The sequence below is a fragment of the Symphalangus syndactylus genome, chromosome 2 (assembly GCF_028878055.3).
Source record: "Symphalangus syndactylus isolate Jambi chromosome 2, NHGRI_mSymSyn1-v2.1_pri, whole genome shotgun sequence".
In the NCBI taxonomy this organism is placed as follows: Eukaryota; Metazoa; Chordata; class Mammalia; order Primates; family Hylobatidae; genus Symphalangus; species Symphalangus syndactylus.
In genome coordinates, this window is record NC_072424.2 from 136,647,882 (window position 1) to 136,668,815 (window position 20,934).

Here is a 20,934-nt window from a genome sequence, read left to right on the forward strand (position 1 = left end):
GATTCTCCTGCCTCAGCCTCCCAAATAGCTGGGATTACAGGCGCCCACCACCACGCCCAGATAATTTTTGTATTTTTAGTAGAGATGGGGTTTCAACTGTGTTGGCCAGGCTGGTCTCGAACTCCTGACCTCGTGATTTGGCCATCTCAGCCTCCCAAAGTGCTGGGATTACAGGCGTGAGCCACTGCGCCCAGTGAAGACATTTTTAACAAAGAAGAAAATACTTTCACAAAATTGTCAAGACCTGCTGATTTTAAACTATGCTAGACAAACCTGTATGTGGGAAGAAGTAACGGGACAATAACACCACATACTGTTGTAAGTGGATTTACCATTGCTAAGCAGTACCCAGTCCCAAAAGGGTTAACAGACAACCAAGGTATGGACCACAGCCCATGTCTGCCTCTCCAAGCTTAACACTGTAACTAAGGAACAAAAATTACATGAGAACACAAAGTCCTTTCCAAGCTATAATTTTCGTAAAATTCAGAACAGGCTCTAGGGTGGTAACAGAATTTCTTCAAGTGGCAATTTTTTAGAGAACCAGATTTCTGATTAGGTAACAAAATCCTTACCCATTCTACAATGCTACAGTTATGTGCGTATGTCTCAAATATTCTGAGTTAACAAAAGTTTAAATGTCAGCAGAATAAATAAAACCAAATTTACATAATGCACTGGTCTTTGCAGCTATTACAATCAATACTATCAGATTTCAGGACATGAAGTGTCGCCTTCTTACAATGTCCTCCCAAAATGACTGCCTGCCAGTGTCACCTGTGTGAGGACGCACACCTCTGACAACAGAAGTGGGTGAAGCCCAGATGAAACCTTGGGGACCAGCAATGCTTGGGTGCAAGTCTGACTGTCCCTATCTTGGGTAAGTTCCAGGACAGCTCTGAAAGGCAAATCTGGCCCTTGAGGGCAGGTCCCTGTTGGTCAGGTGCCGGGGAGAGTCCCCACACCCAGGTGGTCCAGGAGGCAGGCTGGCTCTCCACACCAAAAACATAGCATTTTGGGAAATGCTTATCATTTGGCCAATGGCTCAGAACTGCTCTTTTCTTCATAAGGAATGAGAATCATTTGAAAAGTTAAGTGGTCTCCTCTGCAACGACTGCCTGACCCACAGGATCTCTGGCCCTCAATGTAACCTCATGAAGAGTTTGGACTATCACTGGCTACTCGTCACAGAGAGAAATTTGTTACCGTGACAAGTATAAGAATGAAAAACAGTAGCCCCTGAATAGAATCTTTTGGAACTTACAGGTGCCTTCTTGTCGATGGGTTTAATGACAAACTTTTTGTCGTTGAAAGAGATGTTCCTGATTTCACTCCATGGAAAGCCAATCTTTGGGGTTAACCTGAGGTTAAAAAGAAAAAGTGGATGGTTAGATGTATACGTATGTTCCTGGATTGGCTAAGAGAGATTCGCAAATCAATTCTTATTAGTTCAATTAAAATAATATGAAGCTAACCCAGGAGGCACAATGTGTTATATGCTATTATCAAATAGTTCCCACCTGTCCTAGTTAAGCCAAGTGGCTGGCTGCAAGGCATCTGCAACCTTAATCTGTTCCCATTTCCTTTGGTTTTTCCTCAGTCTAGGGCACCTATGATTACCCACGCTGGTGATCTCAAGGTCAACTGAAATTCCTACCCAGGCACCTTGACCCTCCCCCCTCAGGTATCTTCTGCTCTTCATTCCCACATCACATCACCACACTCACCTACCTCTCATCCTGCCAGAGCCCACTCTCAAGCTGTGTGCTGGAGCAGCCCTACTTTCAGTCTGCTGATCTGATTAATTTCCTCTCATATGTCAACACAGTCCTTAAACTCAGCATCCAAGAGCTGTCAAATCCAGCCCCAAACTCCACGGTTCAGACCCACCTTTCAACACACGGTTCCCCGGAGCTGCCTCCCTTTCCCTTGAGGCCTCTCTTAACATGCAGGCTCTTCTGCTACAGACTGTTCGCTGAATGTTATTTAAGTTCCTATGAAACCAACAGGGAGGGCCAAGATCCCATCATGTTCCTAGACGTGCCATACTCAACAGAGCTTGCCAAGAGAAATGGACAAAGGCCTCGCTATGCATTCTGCTCCTCTGGTTCTCATTCTAGTGTGTGTTCTCCTGGCTGGACAGACATCTTCCCATGTCACTCTCCAACTTCCAGGACAGCCTTCAAACGGCCCTAACGAAGGCCCCACAGGGGTAGTAACCCTACTTAACCAATGCAATGCCATGACTGGCCAGACTCTGGCTTCTATTAGCATTCCCAAGTTCATCATGTGACTTCAAGACCACACTGCTCTGTTCACCTGACACTTCCCACCCTATTCTTCCAGCGCATTTTACCAGGGATAATGCCATTCTGGAAGTAACGACAAATCCTCAAAACCACCATCCAACAATGCTGCCCTCCAAAACAGTCCTTTCCAACATCCCACAAAAACCTTCATTTTAGAAGGAAGGTCAAGCAATCTATGGCCTACCAACAGCTTCAATACTGACGAGCAATGCAGGTTTCTTTATGACAACATCAACTAGATCAAGGCAGTAGGGTGGACTCTGGAGGCTGAGGGCAAACATGTAAACCTGACATGGCCCTTCTGGAGAATAGCGCAGTCAGTCATGGTGTGCCTGCAGGAATGATGGCAGGGCACTGGCCAGACCATGGTTCTAAATGTCAAAGCTTTTGTATACATCCTTTCTTTTACAGTGCCATGCTCTAGAATCACCAATCCCCATAAAAAAAACACACCTGGCATTCAAACAAACATGCAATGAGTTTGTTCTTTTATCTTTGAGATGTAATTTTCTTTACAGGTTTCAGAGCATTAAAGGGGAACTCCAGATACCACCTTGCCCTGCTACTGACTTCAGCCTATGTCCTCCTTACATTGAAAGGCTGTGAGAGTGGCATCAGGTAGGCATGTGTTGCTTCTGGAGCACTTTCTCCCAAAACACAAGAGCAGCCTGCTGGCACCAACAGAGGAGCTAGGATCCAAGCTCCAGAGGCTCCGTGCACAGCACATAGCACTGTGAGCCAGCGTGCCGCATCCTGAAACTTCAAGGGGCTGAGATCCCGTCTCTGGCTCCTGTCTCTACACAGGACTCTCAAAACAGGTTCTGACCTTAGAAAATTTAGGCATCCGGCTCTCTGGTATGCCTAGAAAGTCTGTCCTCTTAGGACTTTGAAACCTCATATAACAATTCATAGCCACTCATAAGCATAATTGCAGTATCAAAACAAAAAGGTTAAACATGAAAATTATGACTCATTTTTGAGTTATAGAACTTCTTTTAATTCTTGACCCAAGTTGGAAAATTAAAGCCCAAGGATTTCCTTTTTCCTAAGAGATCACATATAGGACATGAACAGGGTCTACAGAGAAGGTGGCCACAGGGTTTATAAGTGTCCTTGCTTAGGCCACACATTAAAAAAGCGTGATTCTCCAGGAACAGGGACCAGACAGAGGCCTTTGGAGAAATGGCTGATTCCAGGACTAGAACAGGGAACACAAAGGATGAACCTGGTGCATCTCGAGGAGCCAGAGAGTAAGGAAGCCTGCAAAGAATGCAGGGCCTCACATTTTCCAGGTGCTCCTAAAGGCCAAATCTCAAACAACCTGAGCAAGAAGATACATACTCATAGATCATAACCCAAAGACCAAAACACGTATCCATGAGTCCATATTAATATAACTGAATAAATGGAGAACAGAAATTGGCTCCTTACAGAATTCCAATTAATACATGCAAAAAGTTTTTAAAAATCACATTTCTCAAATACCACAGTAATCTCATCAATGGTAGCTAGAACTAGGACATCTACATAGTTTAAAATTATCTCCCCCAAATATACTGACCAATTGTAAAGGGAAGGATAATGATTTTACAGTGGAGAAACCTGGCAGACACCACCTTAACTAATAATCAAAATTAGCACCACCTAAGATAAGATATACCGACCACATGTGCCACCTTGAAAGAGGCCCTGGAAGGGCAAAACAGCACTTTATTCTCACCAAAAATGTAAAACTCCAAATAATGAGAAAACACCAGACAATCCAAGCTGAAGGGCTTTCCAAAGTCAATGGCCAGTACTCTTCAAAAATACCAAGCTCATGACAAAAAAAGACTGGAACTATCCCACATCAAAGGAGACAGGGAGGTCTAACAACTAACTGTGTGGCTCCAGAGAGGGTCCCGGGGCAGAAATAGGATATCAGTGAGACAACTGATTAAAATGGGAATGAGGTCTAGAGACTACTAACGTTAACTTTCTGATCTTGGTATTTGGACTAGTTACATAAGGTGTTAATGTTTGACGAAGCTAAGTGAAGGGTATATGGGAATTATTTGTACTATTTTTAGAATCTTTTTAAAGTTTGAAATAATACATATTTTTAAAATTGAGATGGGGTCTTACTCTGTCACCCAGGCTAGAGTGCAGTGGCATAATCTTGGCTCACTGCAGCCTCCGCCTCCGGGCTCAAGTGATCCTCCCACCTCAGCCTCCCAAGTAGCTAGGACCACAGGCACGCGCCACCACACCCAGCTAATTTTTTGTACTTTCGGTGGAGATGGGGTTTTGTCACGTTGCCCAGGCTGGTCTTGAACTCCTGAGCTCAAGGGATCTGCCTGTTTTAGCCTCCCAAAGTGCTGGGATTACAGGTATGAGCCACCATGCCCAGCCTGAAATGACTTTAAAATGCAATGGGCCAGGCATGGTGGCTTACACCTGTAATCCCAGCACTTTGGGAAGCCAAGGTGGGCAGATCATTTGAGGTCAGGAGTTTGAGACCAGCCTGGCCAACACAGTGAAACCCCATCTCTACTAAAAATACAAAAATTAGCCAGGAGTGGTGGCATGTGCCTGTAATCCTGGCTACTCGGGAAGCTGAGGCAGGAGAACCGCTTGAACCCAGGAGGCAGAGGTTACAGTGAGCTGAGACTGTGCTATTGCACTCCACCCTGGGTGACACAGTGAGATTCCGTCTTTTAAAAAAAAAAAAAAAAAAAAAAAGCAAGAATGATTAAAAAATGTAAATCCAAAATATGTAGCTGAGCGTGATAATGTTCTATTATCACATTCTATTATCTATAACGTCTTAGGATTTTGCATTTTTCAGGCATATTTGTCAAAACTCAACAAATGAACACTTAAGATTACATTTCATTGTATTTAAATTTTACATCAAAAGAACAAAACATAACCAACCTCTAGTATATCATATGCACTTTCATTTTGAGGAAGGATATGGATGCCTGCAGTTTTCTTGGAAATGTGTTAGAGGGCCAGAGGGTGACAGTGAAGTGCATATGGAAAGAGACGTGAGAAAGCAAGTGAAGCCCTGAGTACCTATCCGCAAGGAATTTAAAGGAGACATGTTCTGTGGCTCCTGTTTCAGTCCCCAAGCTCCCCGTGCACCCTTTCCCTTTAAGGTGGAAGCCCTGAACCTAGTGCACTTCCAGAAACTCTTACCTACAGAAGTACTTCCACGATGAAATCTGCCCAAAGAGGGATGAAGCTAAGGGGGGAAAAGTGCTTTTACAGGACTAAAGATCAGGTTCCTCTAGTTTTTGTTTTTGGTCTGAGTGTCAGGTTTACAAACTGTAACCCAGCTAAACTGAACTTTCTCTGTTCACAAGCTTACAATGCCTGTCAGGAGGGTGCTTACCTGTTTTTGCCCTCTTTATACTCCCACCTATTCCAAGCTAAGAGTTTAAAGAAAGATGACAAATAGTCCTACATGCTCCCACTTAATGGTTATGTGTACAATGAAAAGGGGACCCCAAGAGACAGATTTCCCAGCCAGACCCTATTTAATACTAAAACGGGTGTTTTAAGAGAGACTTTACTTGCAGAGTATAAATCTCTTAGAGCTCAATTTCCATATTCAATAGATCAGCTTTCTCACCTGAACAATGTTTCAGGCATATCTAATTCTCCTAGTTCTACCGAGAGAGGTAACAGCACAACAGCTGGCGAGTTCTCAGCATTCCTCAGACTTCAGGACAGTCTCCTGCTTATGCTGCTACCAAGTTGTCAATATTTGTTCAAAAGGGAAAGAATTTGGGCCTATTAAATGACTATCTACATAAATGCTTTTTTCATGAAGAGAGAGGTGTGCCTTCAGGAATGGGGAGAAGAGAGGCAGAAAGTGAGCCTGCCCAACACCCCAGCATACTCTGCGGGGAAAGAACCATCTGAGAGTTGCCAGGTTCACCACTCAATGGTGGGGGAGGGGAGCAGAGAGCAAAAACAGTACTAAATAGGGCACACAGCTCACATTTTTACTTGGAAGAAATGGACACTTACGTGGGCTGGGGCAGTTACAAGCTGACATCAGCAAGTTCCTGCCCATGGCTGTTTTCCTGCAGGTTGAAAAACCTGTTTGGACAGCCCTGGCCTGGCCACGTTACAAAATCTGGTCATTCAAGAGATTTCTAAGGCAGAGGCAGTTTCCCACATACGTTCCCACGAGGACTTTGTGCACTGCTCCTTGGCATGGCTGTCTTAAGAGCCACGGCTTCAGCTCTAGGGTCTCCTGGAAAGATGGTGTCCTGGTTCCAAGTTCCTGTATCTACCCACTTTCCCCACTTCTTTAAAATTTTTTTTGAGACACCGTCTCGCTGTCACCCAGGCTAGAGTGCAGTGGCGCAATCTTGGCTTACCACAACCTCTGCCTCCCAGGCGCAAGTGATCCTCCCACCTCAGCCTCCTGAGTGACTGAGACCACAGGCGTACACCACCACAGCCAGCTAATTTTTTAAATTTTTGGTAGAGACGGGGTTTCGCCATGTTCCCCAGGCTGGTCGAGACTCCTGAGCTCAAGGGATTCGCCTGCCTCGGCCTCGCAGAGTGCTGGGATTCTAGGTGTGAGCCGCTGTGCCTGGCTTTTCCGTGCTTCTTTACCAATGCTGCATCCAGCACACTTGGAGTAGGAGCGAACCGAGAGTCCTCAATATCTCATTTCCAGGTTCTCTGAGGAGCTCCTGTGACAGCGCCTGCCTCCCTCCCTGTGCAGTATCACCACGTGGGCCTCGGAGGTGAGAGGAGGTTGGGAACAGCTGGCATAGGTCCCTGACTTGCCCAAGTGAAACAGATCTGTGCCCTGGGGTCTGGCAGGAATCCGCATGGTTGCAAATGGAGATGGACTCATGTGCAGGTCATTTGTGGAAAGCAGCACCACTTTAAGAACTCCAGAGAGGGTTTTGGGGGAACCTGAGATGTGGGAATGCTGAGAACAGAAATATCTGAGAACAGATGAGATGGGTGAGCCTCAAGTGGGAAATGGGGAGAGCTGTCATTTCAAGGAACAGCATGAGGCTGGGAAGGAAACCAGGTACATCCAGGAACTCTGGGCCACTCTGCTCTTTACGTGGAAAGCAGGAACCCAGGCCAAAAGGCAGGGCTTGGCAAAAAGACCCCAGGAGCATTCTTGCCCTGGCACCTTCTCTGCCAGGCCCCTGAACCTGGTGGCCATCAGAGGATTTGTTTTGGGGAGCCCTGCAGAGCAATCAGGCTGACTGTGGACAATCAGGGCAGAGACGGTAGTCAGGAGGCAGTCAGGAGCCTCTCCCTTCTCTTTCCAGAGGTAGTTTCCTTCTGCCTCTTAAATTCAGGTAGCTTCTGATCATATCAATCTAGAATCTAGGATTATGCTGACGTCGCGGACTCGCCATGGGAAACTTGCCCTCATGAACTAGGATGACCTTCCCTGTTTATCCTCAGCAGAAAGAAGGCAAATGCCCTATATCTGAAAGCGGGACTATCTGTCCCTGTGGAGAGGCCTGGCTCTGCTGCTCTACCCAGCTTGCTTACAGGCCCTCACTCAACAAACAACATAACTAATGCAAGGCAATTAAGATATCTCCTGCAGACTCCCAGCATTTAGCTCAAGTGTCTACACATACAGGCTATTGTTTACAGCTTTTCAAGTCTCTCATCACACCATCAATATTCTTGGTTGGATTAGCACAAACCTCGAGCCAGGAGTCGAGCACTGGCTGGGCTGCCTGCGAAGTAGCTACGGATGGATGTGCTGGTACCTGCAGGCAGCTGGGGTGGAACCTCAGAAGCAGGGGGAAGAGAGGCAGCCTCTGCTCTATTCTGTCTTCCTCTACCAGGCCTGAACCCACTACTGGCCCTGCCCACCATGAGAGAGGATAACCCACACCTCTGGACCACCCTTTGAGAGGGCCACAGCAGTCCAAAAGCCCTTAAAAAGATTCCTACTTTGGGATAGTAAGTTGCTAAATAAATACGTCAAAAATAACCCACAAATTTGCCATTTTGCCATTGTTTCCAGGCCCACCACCCCACCTACTGAAGATAACTGTGAACTTCAACTCACTTATCATCTTTCTCATAAATATTCAGTCCAAGGGCATCAACTCCAAGCCAAAGGTCTGTTCCTTTCTTGTTTTTTATCTCGAAATAGTTGATTCCATACATTTCCAGGTCCTGAGCAATCTTCAGGTATTCCAACATAGCATTATCTCTAATTGGGGAGAGTGAAACAGGCAGAGTCACTGGTAGCACTCAATATCCAGAACAGTAAAACCTTTCTAGTATTTTTAAATTAAGCCGCCTTGTGTAGGATGGGCTCAACGCTGCGTGCTGCTTGCAGACAGGCAGGGGCCGGGCAGCCGACCAGTGAGGAGGGAACCCATACAGCCTGGAAGCTATGCCTGGGGTGGGCTCCGTGCTGCCCTGGAGCCTCACCACCAAACCCCAAACTCTGAGGAAGAACTGATTCACACTGGTTTCTCTGACAGGTTTTTATCACTCAGCACAATCCTCCTTTCTCTCTTGTCCACACGTCTTCTGGGACTCCACAACCCTCCTCATAGGCTTTGAGTTGTTTTCCTTCCATAAAGCATGCTTGGGCCAGACAGGAAACCCTGAAGCACAAAATCTGAGGCTCAAACCTCAAACAAACTTCAGAAGCTGAAATAATGCAGAGTCGCAAGACTAGGCCAGAGACGAGGCTCTAGGACGAGAACACCCAGAATCAGGTGGCCTGGCCATGTCTTATGTTAACAGCCCCACGTCCAGGTTCTCTGACATCAGCATTTCTCACTTGGGATCCTTTTTCATTTATATACACTTTGTAAGACAAGTACCTCCATATAATGAGCAAACCAGCACCTCTGACAGAATAATGCTGATTGCAGGTGAACAATGCCCCTCTGACTAAGATGAAGTTTAGACATAACACTTTCTACAAAGGGAGGGTGTAAGCTTTTAGAACCTGAAGGCTTGAGCTAAACTGCTTCTTTCCCCAGGCAAGACACCTGGCTTTGTTTAAAAAAAAAAAACCTCTTCCCTAAGAAAACCCCACTTTTAACTCGGTTCCCTCAAGGTCTTCACAAGGCCTGACACAGAGCCCTTTAAAGCACTAACTAGAGTTACAGGAAAAGACACGCTGGAGTGCACGGAGATGGCCAGATCCCAACTAGCAGGGCACAGCACTCACTTGAGCATCCCGCGGTGTTCCGCATGCCACACCTGGATCCGGTCCTCCCACTGGTCCCTGGTAAGTTTGTGCTGGTCCATGACTCTGGAATGCAAAAGGAAACAGCACTGTCATCCTTAAGGAATGTGACAGGCAAGGAAGGAGGCCCACTTACCACCCACATTCAAACCCTTACTTTGCATTCAAATCAATCAATCCCAAAGAGCTTTGGTTTCTATTTCCTGATGTGTAGCATTTCGATTTATGACAGTTAATCTGGAAGACTTAGTTAGCATTTTGAACAAGAACTCTGTTCTGCTGGAAAAACTAAGAAGGTATTTTAAGTGGCCTCTTCTTCCAAATGGGGTAATTTTTGTGACCATTACTAAATAAAAACAGATTTCACAGGGGCCAACCTATCATATCCCAGGAGGAGCTAAGCAGTCAGGTCAAGAAGTTTACTATGTTGCGGCGTTCCCACAGGACACAGCCGCGCTTTAGTTTCATGAGGAATGGCAGCTCGCCTTCCCTGGCTATGTTTCAGGTCGCTGGTCAGTGCCTTAATGACTAGTGTGAAGGAGCACTTGACACTGGCGAAGTCCTTGTGTTTTTTAAACTGTGCTTCTAAGGCAATCACTTCTCCCTGCCAAGGACGGCATGACTGCTCCTGCCCAGGCCGGGTCAGCCTGTGCTCACCTTTGAGGGATCAGCCGCTCAGAGCTGAGGTACCCAGACTTGTGCACTTCTTTGTTGTAGTCCCCAAACTTGGCCTGCACAGCATAGGACCCCAAGAGCACGGCAGTCTCAGGGGGGCAGTAGATCTCATCGCTAAGGATTCCCTCCTTCACTTGGAGGAAGAAAAGTTTCTGGGTGATGTCCTGGATGAGCTCCTCAGCCACATCTTCAGGGTAGAACTTGGCCCGGAACTTGAACTGGAGGGGATTCTCCTTCCTGACCTCCTGGGCAGACACCTGGACAAAGCAAGCCACACTCTCCACACAAATCTGGAAGATGAAGGCCCACTGTCCCCAACACAGGCTTCTAACCAAGACTCAATGGGGCCCTCAAACCAGTTTTCAGGAGATGTTTATTCTTAAAGTCATCTTTTTAGCACTCCAGACAAAAAAAGGTTAGTCAAAAGTGCTATCACAGGCCAGACATGGTGGCTCATGCCTATAATCCCAGTGCTTTGGGAGGCCAAGGCAGGAGGATCACTTGAGCCCAGGAGTTTGAGACCAGCCTGGGCAACATAGAAGAGATCCCATCTCTACGACATTTAAAAAAAAAAAAAAAGTTAGCTGGGGATGGTAGTGCGTGCTTATAGTCCCAGTTACTCAAGAAGCTGAGGCCGGGCGCGGTGGCTCACGCTTGTAATCCCAGCACTTTGGGAGGCCGAGGCGGGCGGATCACGAGGTCAGGAGATCGAGACCATGGTGAAACCCTGTCTCTACTAAATGTACAAAAAAAATAAGCCGGGCGTGGTGGCGGGCGCCTGTAGTCCCAGCTACTCGGAGAGGCTGAGGCAGGAGAATGGCATGAACCCGGGAGGCAGAGCTTGCAGTGAGCCGAGACTGCGCCACTGCACTCCAGCCTGGGCGACAGAGCAAGACTCCGTCTCAAAAAAAAAAAAAAAAAAAAAAAAAGAAGCTGAGCAGGAGGAACCCTGGAGCTCAGGAGTTCGAGACTGCAGTGAGCTATGATGGCGCCACTGTACTCCAACCTGGGTGACAGGGCAAGACCCTGTCTCTTCTTAAAAAACAACAACAAACAAACAAAAACAAAAAAACAGGCCGGGCATGGTGGCTCACGCCTGTAATCCCAGCACTTTGGGAGGCTGAGGTGGGCAGACCACGAGGTCAGGAGTTCGAGACCAGCCTGACCAACATGGTGAAACCCCATCTCTACTAAAAATACAAAAAAATTAGCCAGGCATGGTGGCCTGCAGCTGTAGTCCCAGCTACTCGGGAGGCTAAAGCAGGAGAATCGCTTGAACCTGGGAGGTGGAGGTTGCAGTGAGCCAAGATCGCGCCACTGCACTGCATCCTGGGCGACAGAGCAAGACTCCATCTCGAAACAACAACAACAAAAAACAAACAAACAAGTACTATCACACTCTTGTGCTCAGCTGGAAATCAAAGCTACTGCCTCACTAAGCCCCAGTCCTCATGGGATGATGCTATCAATCCTAGAGAACTCAAATTTGGAAATGACCCCAGTGACCTGGAATCTGGCCACATGCCAATTGGGCCCTGGACCCCAAAACTTACTGTTAAGAATTCCTCCTGCTCCTCCACTCTTCCCCACCTCCCATCATCTTTTTAACTTGTTGCTGTGACTTGGGAGGACAGTGGGGGGTTCAAAAAGGATAATTTTCAGAGTTTGAAGAAAAAATGTTTATCTTACTACTTTTCTTTATGGTTGGTTAATGGAATTATCCAATCTTTAAAGTTGGAAGATAATCTGTCACAGGTTCAAACAAAGCAATAACAGGTTCTTACAAGATAGCGGATGATTCACAGTTTATAAGATTAACAATCTCACTGAAAAAACTAAGGTCAACTAAAAGCTATGCAATTAACCATCATCATATGCTCCAATGAGTGAGCAGTATGGAGAAATGCCAGATCTGATTTCCAATCGATATCCCCATTTACTGGAAACTTGCAACCTTTTTGTCTGTAAAAACTTTTACACAAACAAAAAGGAACAGAAAACAAAAGACAGGGTGAGTTGCTCCAGTTTCCTTATCGACGAAGCAGACCAACAACCAATCCACAGCCTGTAAATAGTTAATCCTGACTTACCTTCTTATCCAGCTTCAGCCAGGTAGGAAATCCTTTATTATCCACATACTGGAGGCCAAAGTACCACACCTCCCGGAGGCCGATAGTCTTCACCACCTGCGTGAGAGAGAGAGAGGCCCAAGAGTCATGAGAAACTCACTCAAAAGGGCAACAGCTTTTGGCTGTCGTTCATCACATGGTCTAGCAGAGTCCCCAGGAAACCAGGACATCTGCTCAGTCCAACCACTGGGCAACACCTTTTTTTGCACTCAAATAACTTGTTACTAACCGAGGCTATTATCTCAAAGCCATGAACGACTTATTTTTAATATAAATTTGAGCAGATTCAGGGTTCTACCTTCCAACCTTAGAAAATCTCACTCCTACTCCTTTGTACTCCAGGATGCTCTCCTGCATGAAACTCAGCAGGGCGGGCTATGGCCAGCACACGCGGAACCACAGGAGCCCATAGCCCCCCAGGGAACAGTGTGGTGGGTGCATTGCTGCCCGTCAGGTGTGCTCATGCAGAAGACTAAAGCATCCGGTGCCACAACTGAGCCTCCTCTGGCTGCCTGCCTCTGCCTCTCAGCCAGCTGGCCCAGGGGTCTGACTTACTAGGAACAGGGACAAAGAAATCCTAGGAAAGGAGGAAAACAGGCAAGGCAGACTTCTGGGACAGAAGGGTGTCAATGCACAGGGGTGCGCAGAGGAACCTGCATCTTATAGGCCTCCAGAAATGGGACATTCTGGTATAGCGAAGGTAGAATCCCGACCCTAGGTCACAGCAAGGACTTCACATTTTCAAGTCTCTGTTGTGCATTACAGACGAGTCCTGAGCTGCTTAGTCTCATGAGTGTCTTGGAAACAGAAAAGCAGTGATAGTCGAACTTGCCGTGGACACTTGTTGAACATCATCTAAACCAAGTGCCAGACAAGTTCGACTATTTACATATACATAGATGTGTAATTTAAAATCCCATGATATATGATGTTAAACTTAAAAAAATGCTACCATCCTTCAAATACATGGCTTCTATCGTATTTAATGCCAAAGAAGGTTGAATACATTAGAAATGACAACTCAGGTATACAGAACATTTGCTTAAAGTAAATCCTAAAATTCCAAATTAACTCCTGACCTGGGCCTGTTTCTTCATCTGAAGGGTGCAGGGAGGCCAGAGGCTCCCTAAAGCTCTAGAAGTCTGTTTATTAAATGCCCAGGACTGACCTGTTCTTCCCCTCTTCCCACTCACCCAAAAGGGATGGGGGAAGGCTGTAAGCTGAGCGTGGTGGCTCACACCTATAATCCCAGCATTCTGGGAGGCCAAGGCGGGTGGATCACTTGAGTTCAGGAGTTCGAGACTAGCCTGGCAAACATGGCAAAACCCTGTCTCTATTAAAAATACAAAAATTAGCAGGGCATGGTAGTACGTGCCTGTAATCCCAGCTATTCGGGGAGCTGATGCAGGAGAATTGCTTGAATCTGTCAGACAGAGGTTGCAGTGAGCTGAAATTGCACCACTGCACTCCAGCCTGGGCAACAGAGTGAGATTCAGTCTCAAAGAAAAAAAAAAAAAACTGTATTTGGAGCACCTGTTATTGGGGAAAAAAGTATTTAATAAGTAAGTAGTAATATCACTAATAAATACTTGATTTAAAAAATCTTCCAATTTTAAAAAGTGAATTATTTCTCTAAATCTTCATTTCTTCTTTTCACAGATGTTCAGGTACGATCACTTAGAAATGAGAAGCTGCAGCAACTGAGACAACTAAGGTTCACTCATCCATGCAGTGAAAGGGGTTCTACTCTGGAGGTGGAGGCAGCTGGGGGTAGGAAGCCACGTCTCTAATACAGGGTGAGAGACACACAGGTCAGCACCTCCTTCCACTGGCAAGCACAATCACTCTCTTCAGTCCTTTGCTTCCATGCCTGGTAACACACTGAATCCGCCTGACTTTATACAACAGACAGCTGTGTGCTTTCATACACCTCCTAGGCATGATATACATGTCTGTTAATGCGTTTTATAATGCTATCATGAAATACTTTCACCTTTTAAAAGATCCTTCTCATCTATTACCTCAAGTGAGTAAAATAAGGTAATATGCTTCGCAAACAAAATAACTGAAACGTTGCAAAACAGTTTTTTTTTGTAGGTGGAGTTAACTCTCAAGTTCAGAGACCAACCTGATCAAAAAGCTGTTTTCCAGTTGTATTTGGCTGGATTGCAAACTCCAGCTCTGCATCCATGGTGGTAACTCGGACATTGATCTGAAAAACAGAATGAAACAAATTATGCTTAACTGAGTATTCTTTTCTTCTAATAACCTCCTGCACCTTCTACATAAGCTGCTCCTCAGTGTGGCGACGACACATGCCTGACATCAGTTCCTGTGCTAGTCAGGAAGCCACACACCACTCCTGACTGCAGATGGCTGGGGACATCTCAGCAGGCGCACAGTGCAAACCAAATGCAGCCTCTTTAATAAAGCACACTGACACTTAGGTCTAAGCAGTTTTTCTTTTTTCTTTGAGACAGGGTCTTGCTCTGTCACCCAAGCTGGAGTGCAGTGGCACGATCACAGCTCACTAGTCATGACCTCCCAGGCTCACATGAACGCCTCCCACCTCAGCCTCCTGAGTAGCTGGCACTATAGGTGCCACCATGCCTAGCTTGTTTTGTTTGTTTTTTACTTTTTGTAGAGATGGAGTCTCACTATGTTTCCCAGGCTCAAGCAAGCCTCCCATCTCAGCCTCCCATAGTGCTGAGATTACAGGCATGGGCCACCTTGCCCAACCTAAGCAGTTTTTTTCTTTTTTGTTAAAACAATACTTTAACCTATTTTTCCATGCACCATCTCATATGAGCCTTACGACAGCCAAGGGAGGCAGGAGGGCTCCCAAGTCACCAAGGAAGTCAGAGAAGGGAAGAGAGAAAGAGCTTTGAACCACAAGGTTTGAAGCAACCTTAGAAACCACAGTGAGACAGAAATGGTGAAATGTCCAAAGACACATCAAAAATGGATGATGTAGTGATATTAAATTATAATTATGAAAATAGTAGAAACTGGGCAAATTGCTTCTGAAATAAAAAATATGACAAGCAACGCTCTCTCAATGCAAATAAATGTGAGATCTATTTAGACAAGAGATGAAAATAAAATGTAAAAACGGAAAAAGTATGAGGATAAGACACAGAATTGAGGAGCTGGAGATGGGAGGGCCTTAAAATATTTCTAATGTTGCCATGTAGTTGTTTTAAAAAAAAAACAAAACACTGTCAGGCGCATTAGCTCACACCTGTAATGCCAGCACTTCGGGAGGCTGAGGCAGGTGGACCACTTGAGGTAAGGAGTTCAAGACCAGCCTGGCCAACACGGTGAAGCTCTATCTCTATTAAAAATACAAAATTAGCTGGGCATGGTAGCACGCCTGTAGTCCCAGCTACTCGGGAAGCTGAGGCAGGAGAATTGCTTGAACCCAGGAGGCGGAGCTTGCAGTGAGCCAAGATTGTGCCACTGCACTCCAGCCTGGGCAACGGAGCAAGACTCCATCTCAAAACAAACAAAAAAAAACACACAGCAACAACAACAAAACAAAACAACCCACTTACATCAAGGCAGTTTTCAAATTTATCACTTGAGAAAACCCAGATTTACTAAAGCATATGAAAAACACTCAAATCTGGCTACTTTATGTCACCGTCCCAAAGGAAACAGCAGAGCCACATAGCAACTATAATGCTTAATATTAAGAAATGCTTGCTTCTCACCATTTTTCAAGTGAAATATACAGAAGCTAGAGAGATACCTATCCCAGATTCTTCCTAACACAGGTGTAAATGTAATAAGGACGTATTACCTGTGCCAGTATTTGGCGACAGGGGTTTCGTTATCCAGCCAGGGAACCACAAATATTAAGCACTCACCAAATGTCACTTCCTACTTCAGGAGCATAATTAGTCTCCCCACCTGCTCCCACCCCCATCCCAATAACATTTAAGACTGTGATGATTATGATTGAGAGATCCTCTGATATACATCCAATATGACTTAAAGGCTCCCTGACTGGTATAACAAGTACAGAACTATCATTTTCCAGATCTTGTTTTAAAAGTTTTCTCCACAATCCCAAGTCCAGAAGTTAAAGAACTCAAGTTTACTGAGAGGCAACGAGACATGTTTTAAAGTCTTTAATCATACTAAAATATAAAAACCTACTTTTCTTTCATTTCCTGCTGGTAATTTTTTTAAAATCACAAAATGGCTGTTATGAAGCATAAAATAAAGCATGCATTTCTCTCAATTATGGTTCCAAGGGCATGTATTAGAGATGGGAAAACCAGCCCCAAGTCAAATATCTCAATAACAAATGCAGCTCCAGCTACATACACAGAAGCCAACAATGACATAACACACTCAAAACTAAAGTGGAAAGGCGTTCGTTCACAAATGCAGGACCCTGGGTATGCCGCCTTTCTTTCTACTGGTTCAGAAGTGGGAACCCCAAGTACAATTAGAACCGAAGGCCACTACCTGGTTAGGACAAAGACAAATGACCAGAGTCCATGCACATGAGATTTCAGACTCTTTTTTTTTTTTTTGAGACAGAATCTTTCTCTATCGCCCAGGCTGGAGTACAGTGGTGTGATCTTGGCTCACTGCAAGCTCCACCTCCCGGGTTCATGCCATTCTCCTGCCTTAGCCTCCCAAGTAGCTGGGACTACAGGTGCCCACCAACACGCCCAGCTAATTTTTTTGTATTTTTAGTAGAGACAGGGTTTCACCGTGTTAGCCAGGATGGTCTCGATCTCCTGACCTTGTCATCCGCCCACCTCAGCCTCCCAAAGTGCTGGGATTACAGGTGTGACCCACCGCGCCCGGCCCAGACTCCAAATTCTAAACCTGAGTCTCTTCTAAGTTTGAAGACAGTGTGAAAACGACATCTCCGAAACCAAAGCTAATAATTAACATTAAAAAGATATTAAGCATTTTGCAAACTGATTAGCAGGAATTTAGAGTAACTTATTTTTGGTTCTGAAACAGTTTCATATCTGACTGAAAGTTCACACAACCCTTTGAAAAAGCAAGTAACTTGTTTTCTTTTTTTGAGATGGAGTCTCACTCTGTCGCCCAGGTTGGAGTGCAGTGGTGCCATCTCAGCTCACTGCAACCTCTGCCTCCTGGCTTCAAACAATTCTCCTGCCTCGGCCTCCCAAGCAGCTGGGATTACAGGTGCCAGCCACTATACCCAGCTAAATTTTGTAATTTTAGTAGAGACAGGGTTTCACCACGTTGGCCAGGTTGGTCTCGAACTCCTGACCTCTAGTGATTTGCCCGCCTTGGCCCCTCAAATTGCTGAGATTATATATGTGAGCCACTGTGCCTGGCCTGAAAAAGCAAGTAACTTGTAAAATGGATACTTTTACTGAGGTTGGTTCTAACAACCCAGTAGTGTGTAGAAAGTGAACTTAAAAATTGGCCAGGCACGGTGGCTCATGCCTGTAATCCCAGCACTTTGGGAGGCCGAGGCAGGCGGATCACGAGGTCAGGAGATCAAGATCATTCTGGCTAACATGGTGAAACCCCATCTCTACTAAAAATACAAAAAATTAGCCAGGTGAGGTGGCGGGCACCTGTAGTCACAGCTACTGGGGAGGCTGAGGCAGAAGAATGGCGTGAACCTGGGAGGCGGAGCTTGCAGTGAGCCGAGATCGGGCCACTGCATTCTAGCCTGAGCAACAGGGCAAGACTCCGTCTCAAAAAAAAAAAAAAAAAAAAAAAAGCTACTGAGAAGGTCTGCATGAGTCAACAAATCTACACCTCCTATCAAAAGGACTTCATCTGAGCACCAACAGCTCCAAGACAATGCCAAGTCTTAGCTGGTCCTATCATTCCACAAAATTTTTTACCTATGCTCCAACACCCATGGGCAATCATTCCCTATGGTATGCAACCTCAAACAATGATTGCCAAGTCTAAAGATCAGCGAGGCCAGGCCCATTGGCTAACGCCTGTAATCCCAGCACTGTGGGAAACCAAGGCAGGCAGATCACCTGAGTCCAGGAATTTGGGACCAGCCTGGGCAACAAGTCAAGACCTCATCTCTCTACAAAAAATCATTCAGGCTGGTGTGAGCTATGTTCGAGCCACTGCACTCCAGCCTGAATGAAAGAGTGAGATCCTCTTTTAAAAAAATAAAAATAATGATCAGGGAGTTGTTCTGGCACTGCAGTAATAAAACTAGGACCAGCAATAGGAATCCATTGGCCCTGTTAAAAGGAATAATTTCCAGTTCTGATCTGGGGACACACCAGAACCTTAAGAACCCCTTCTTAGAATCACAATTTTAATATATGTATATATTCATACATAGGCTCTACAATCTATATCTTCACATAGAGATTGAAGAGAAGATACTCAAAATCTAAACAGGTAAATGAATATTATGTTAATGAGCTGCTTTAAGTTAAAGGGCGTGTCTGTTACTTGATTAGTCATTACCCTACTAGTGTTTCCCACTGGGGGTGCTCTTGTCATTCTGGACAGCACAAGTATTCATTCTGTAAGACTATCCCAAGCACTCGGGAACGTTTAGCATCCTTAAGCCATCCAATGACTGAGTGTCCCCAGTCACTGGAACATCTAAAAGCAACCCCATCCACACACACATTTCCAAATGCTCTACGGGGAAAAGGGAGGAGATCCTCCCCAGATTAAGGACCACAGTATGGCACTGCCTTACCCTACTGCATGATAAACACTTCCATGTTTAGAAAGACAATTATTTTCAATGTTATAGATAAAATAATGTGCTACAATACAGCATAAGCTTTCACCAAAGTTTAAAATGAGACATTCACTGAGAGGACAGGGCCATTTATATGCATACTTTGTCTACTTATCCAAGGGCTTGAAGAAAAAAAAAAGACTTTGGGGCCAGATGCAGTGGTTCACGCCTGTAATCCCAGCACTTTGGGAGGCCAAGGCGGGTGGCTCACTTGAGGTCAGGTGTTCGAGACCAGCCTGGCCAACACAGTGAAGCCCCATCTCTATTAAAAATACAAAAATTAGCCGGGCGTGGTGCCACGTGCCTGTACATAGTCCCAGCTTCTTGGGAGGCTGAAGCAGGAGAATTGCTTGAACCTGGGAGGCAGAGGGTGCAGTGAGCAAGATCGCGCCACTGCACTCCAGCCTGGGTGATACAGCAAGACTCAAAACCACCACCAGCACTACCACCAGCACCAGCACCACCAGGCTTCAGCAATTGAGAAAACACATCTAAATCCCAACTTTCCATTTTATTATCAGGGTGTTAGGTTTCCCTCGTCAGCAACTGTTTTTAGTGAACTCAACATATTTGAATGCCAACTGGTTCTTGTATCTTCAATAATGCCAGAGGAATAAGGTGGTACTGGGACTGTATGATTCTGATACACACAAGGATTGTCCCACAAAAAACTCAAGTCCATGGGCTTAAACATACCACCACACATGTCCAAACTATGTGCAGACTGGAGAAAAAGAACGCGTGGTCTGCAGTTTTTATTGTCTTAGTAATTCCCCTCAGATTACACACTGTTACCAAAAACCATGTTCAGTGAAGGCAACACAATCACATGTGTGGTACAGGTGTGTGTATAGTAAGCAGTTAGTCATCTAAGATCTACCCAAAAAAAGGGCAATACTTCTCTCAGGTTTGCCAAAATATTAAAAACTTTTTAAAGTTATGCTTTGCTTGGGGGTGGTGGTGGTGATTTAAGTTTAACTTTACTTCTGTACCAACTCCCGAGACAAAAAGAACCATGTGGTTGATGGTACAGATGAAGCTAATGAAAAACCAATACTGTTTCTACTCTCCCTTTGCTTAATAACCTACTCTTTAAAAAATTCTAGGCCAGGCGCAGTGGTTCACGCCTGTAATCACAGCACTTTGGGGGGCCAAGGCAGGCAGATCACTTGATGTCAGGAGTTCAAGACCAGCCCTGGCCAACATGGTAAAACCCCATCTCTACTACAAATACAAAAATTAGCCAAATGTGGTGGCACACACCTGTAATCCTAGCTACTCAGGAGGCTGAGGAGAGAGAATCGCTTGAACCTGGGAGGCAGAGGTTGCAGTGAGCCAAGATCACGCCATTGCTCTCCAGCCTAGGTGACAGGGTGAGACTCCATCGCAAAAAAATAAATAAATAAATAAATAAATAAATAAGTCTATTTGTTGGCCAGGTATAATGGCTCAGGCCTGTAATCGCAGGACTTTGGGGAGCCAAGGCAGGAGGATCTCAAGGGGAGGAGTTTGAGACTACGCTGGGCAACATAGCAAGAACCCGTCTCTAACTTTTAAAAACTTAAAAAAAAATTATATTTGTGTTATTACAGGTTAGCTCAGCTCGAACTTACTATACTACAGGATGAACCACAATAGCTTTATTCTTCTAATGTTCCATGGCCGCAGACTACAGGACCAACCCCTGCTAGTGGGCACCTAACATATTCACTCGATCCACAAATACCAATTAACTACTGCAAGGTGTGCCAGGCACCACGATGGGCACTGTGAGTACAGAGAGGCATTAGCCCTCCCTATCCCTGAGTGGCTTACACATTAATGAAGATGGGTGTGCCTCAAACAGTGATCACACACCACAGGGCTTCCCACATCAGCCTCACCATCAGAATC

At 45.5% G+C, this 20,934-nt stretch overlaps 1 protein-coding gene across 2 annotated transcripts in view; it reads right to left on the reverse strand.

The window, feature by feature from the left end:
• The window catches only part of EZR (ezrin), a 54,769-nt gene that overhangs the window by 9,356 nt on the left and 24,479 nt on the right, over positions 1-20,934 (reverse strand). For both annotated transcript variants that reach the window (XM_055268466.2, XM_063632819.1), the window contains 6 exons: positions 14,440-14,523; positions 12,273-12,368; positions 10,165-10,439; positions 9,490-9,573; positions 8,365-8,511; positions 1,265-1,361 (listed from right to left, as the gene is read on the reverse strand). In XM_055268466.2, coding sequence (XP_055124441.1) covers positions 1,265-1,361; positions 8,365-8,511; positions 9,490-9,573; positions 10,165-10,439; positions 12,273-12,368; positions 14,440-14,523 — 783 coding nt within the window. The remainder of the gene's footprint in view (positions 1-1,264; positions 1,362-8,364; positions 8,512-9,489; positions 9,574-10,164; positions 10,440-12,272; positions 12,369-14,439; positions 14,524-20,934) is intronic.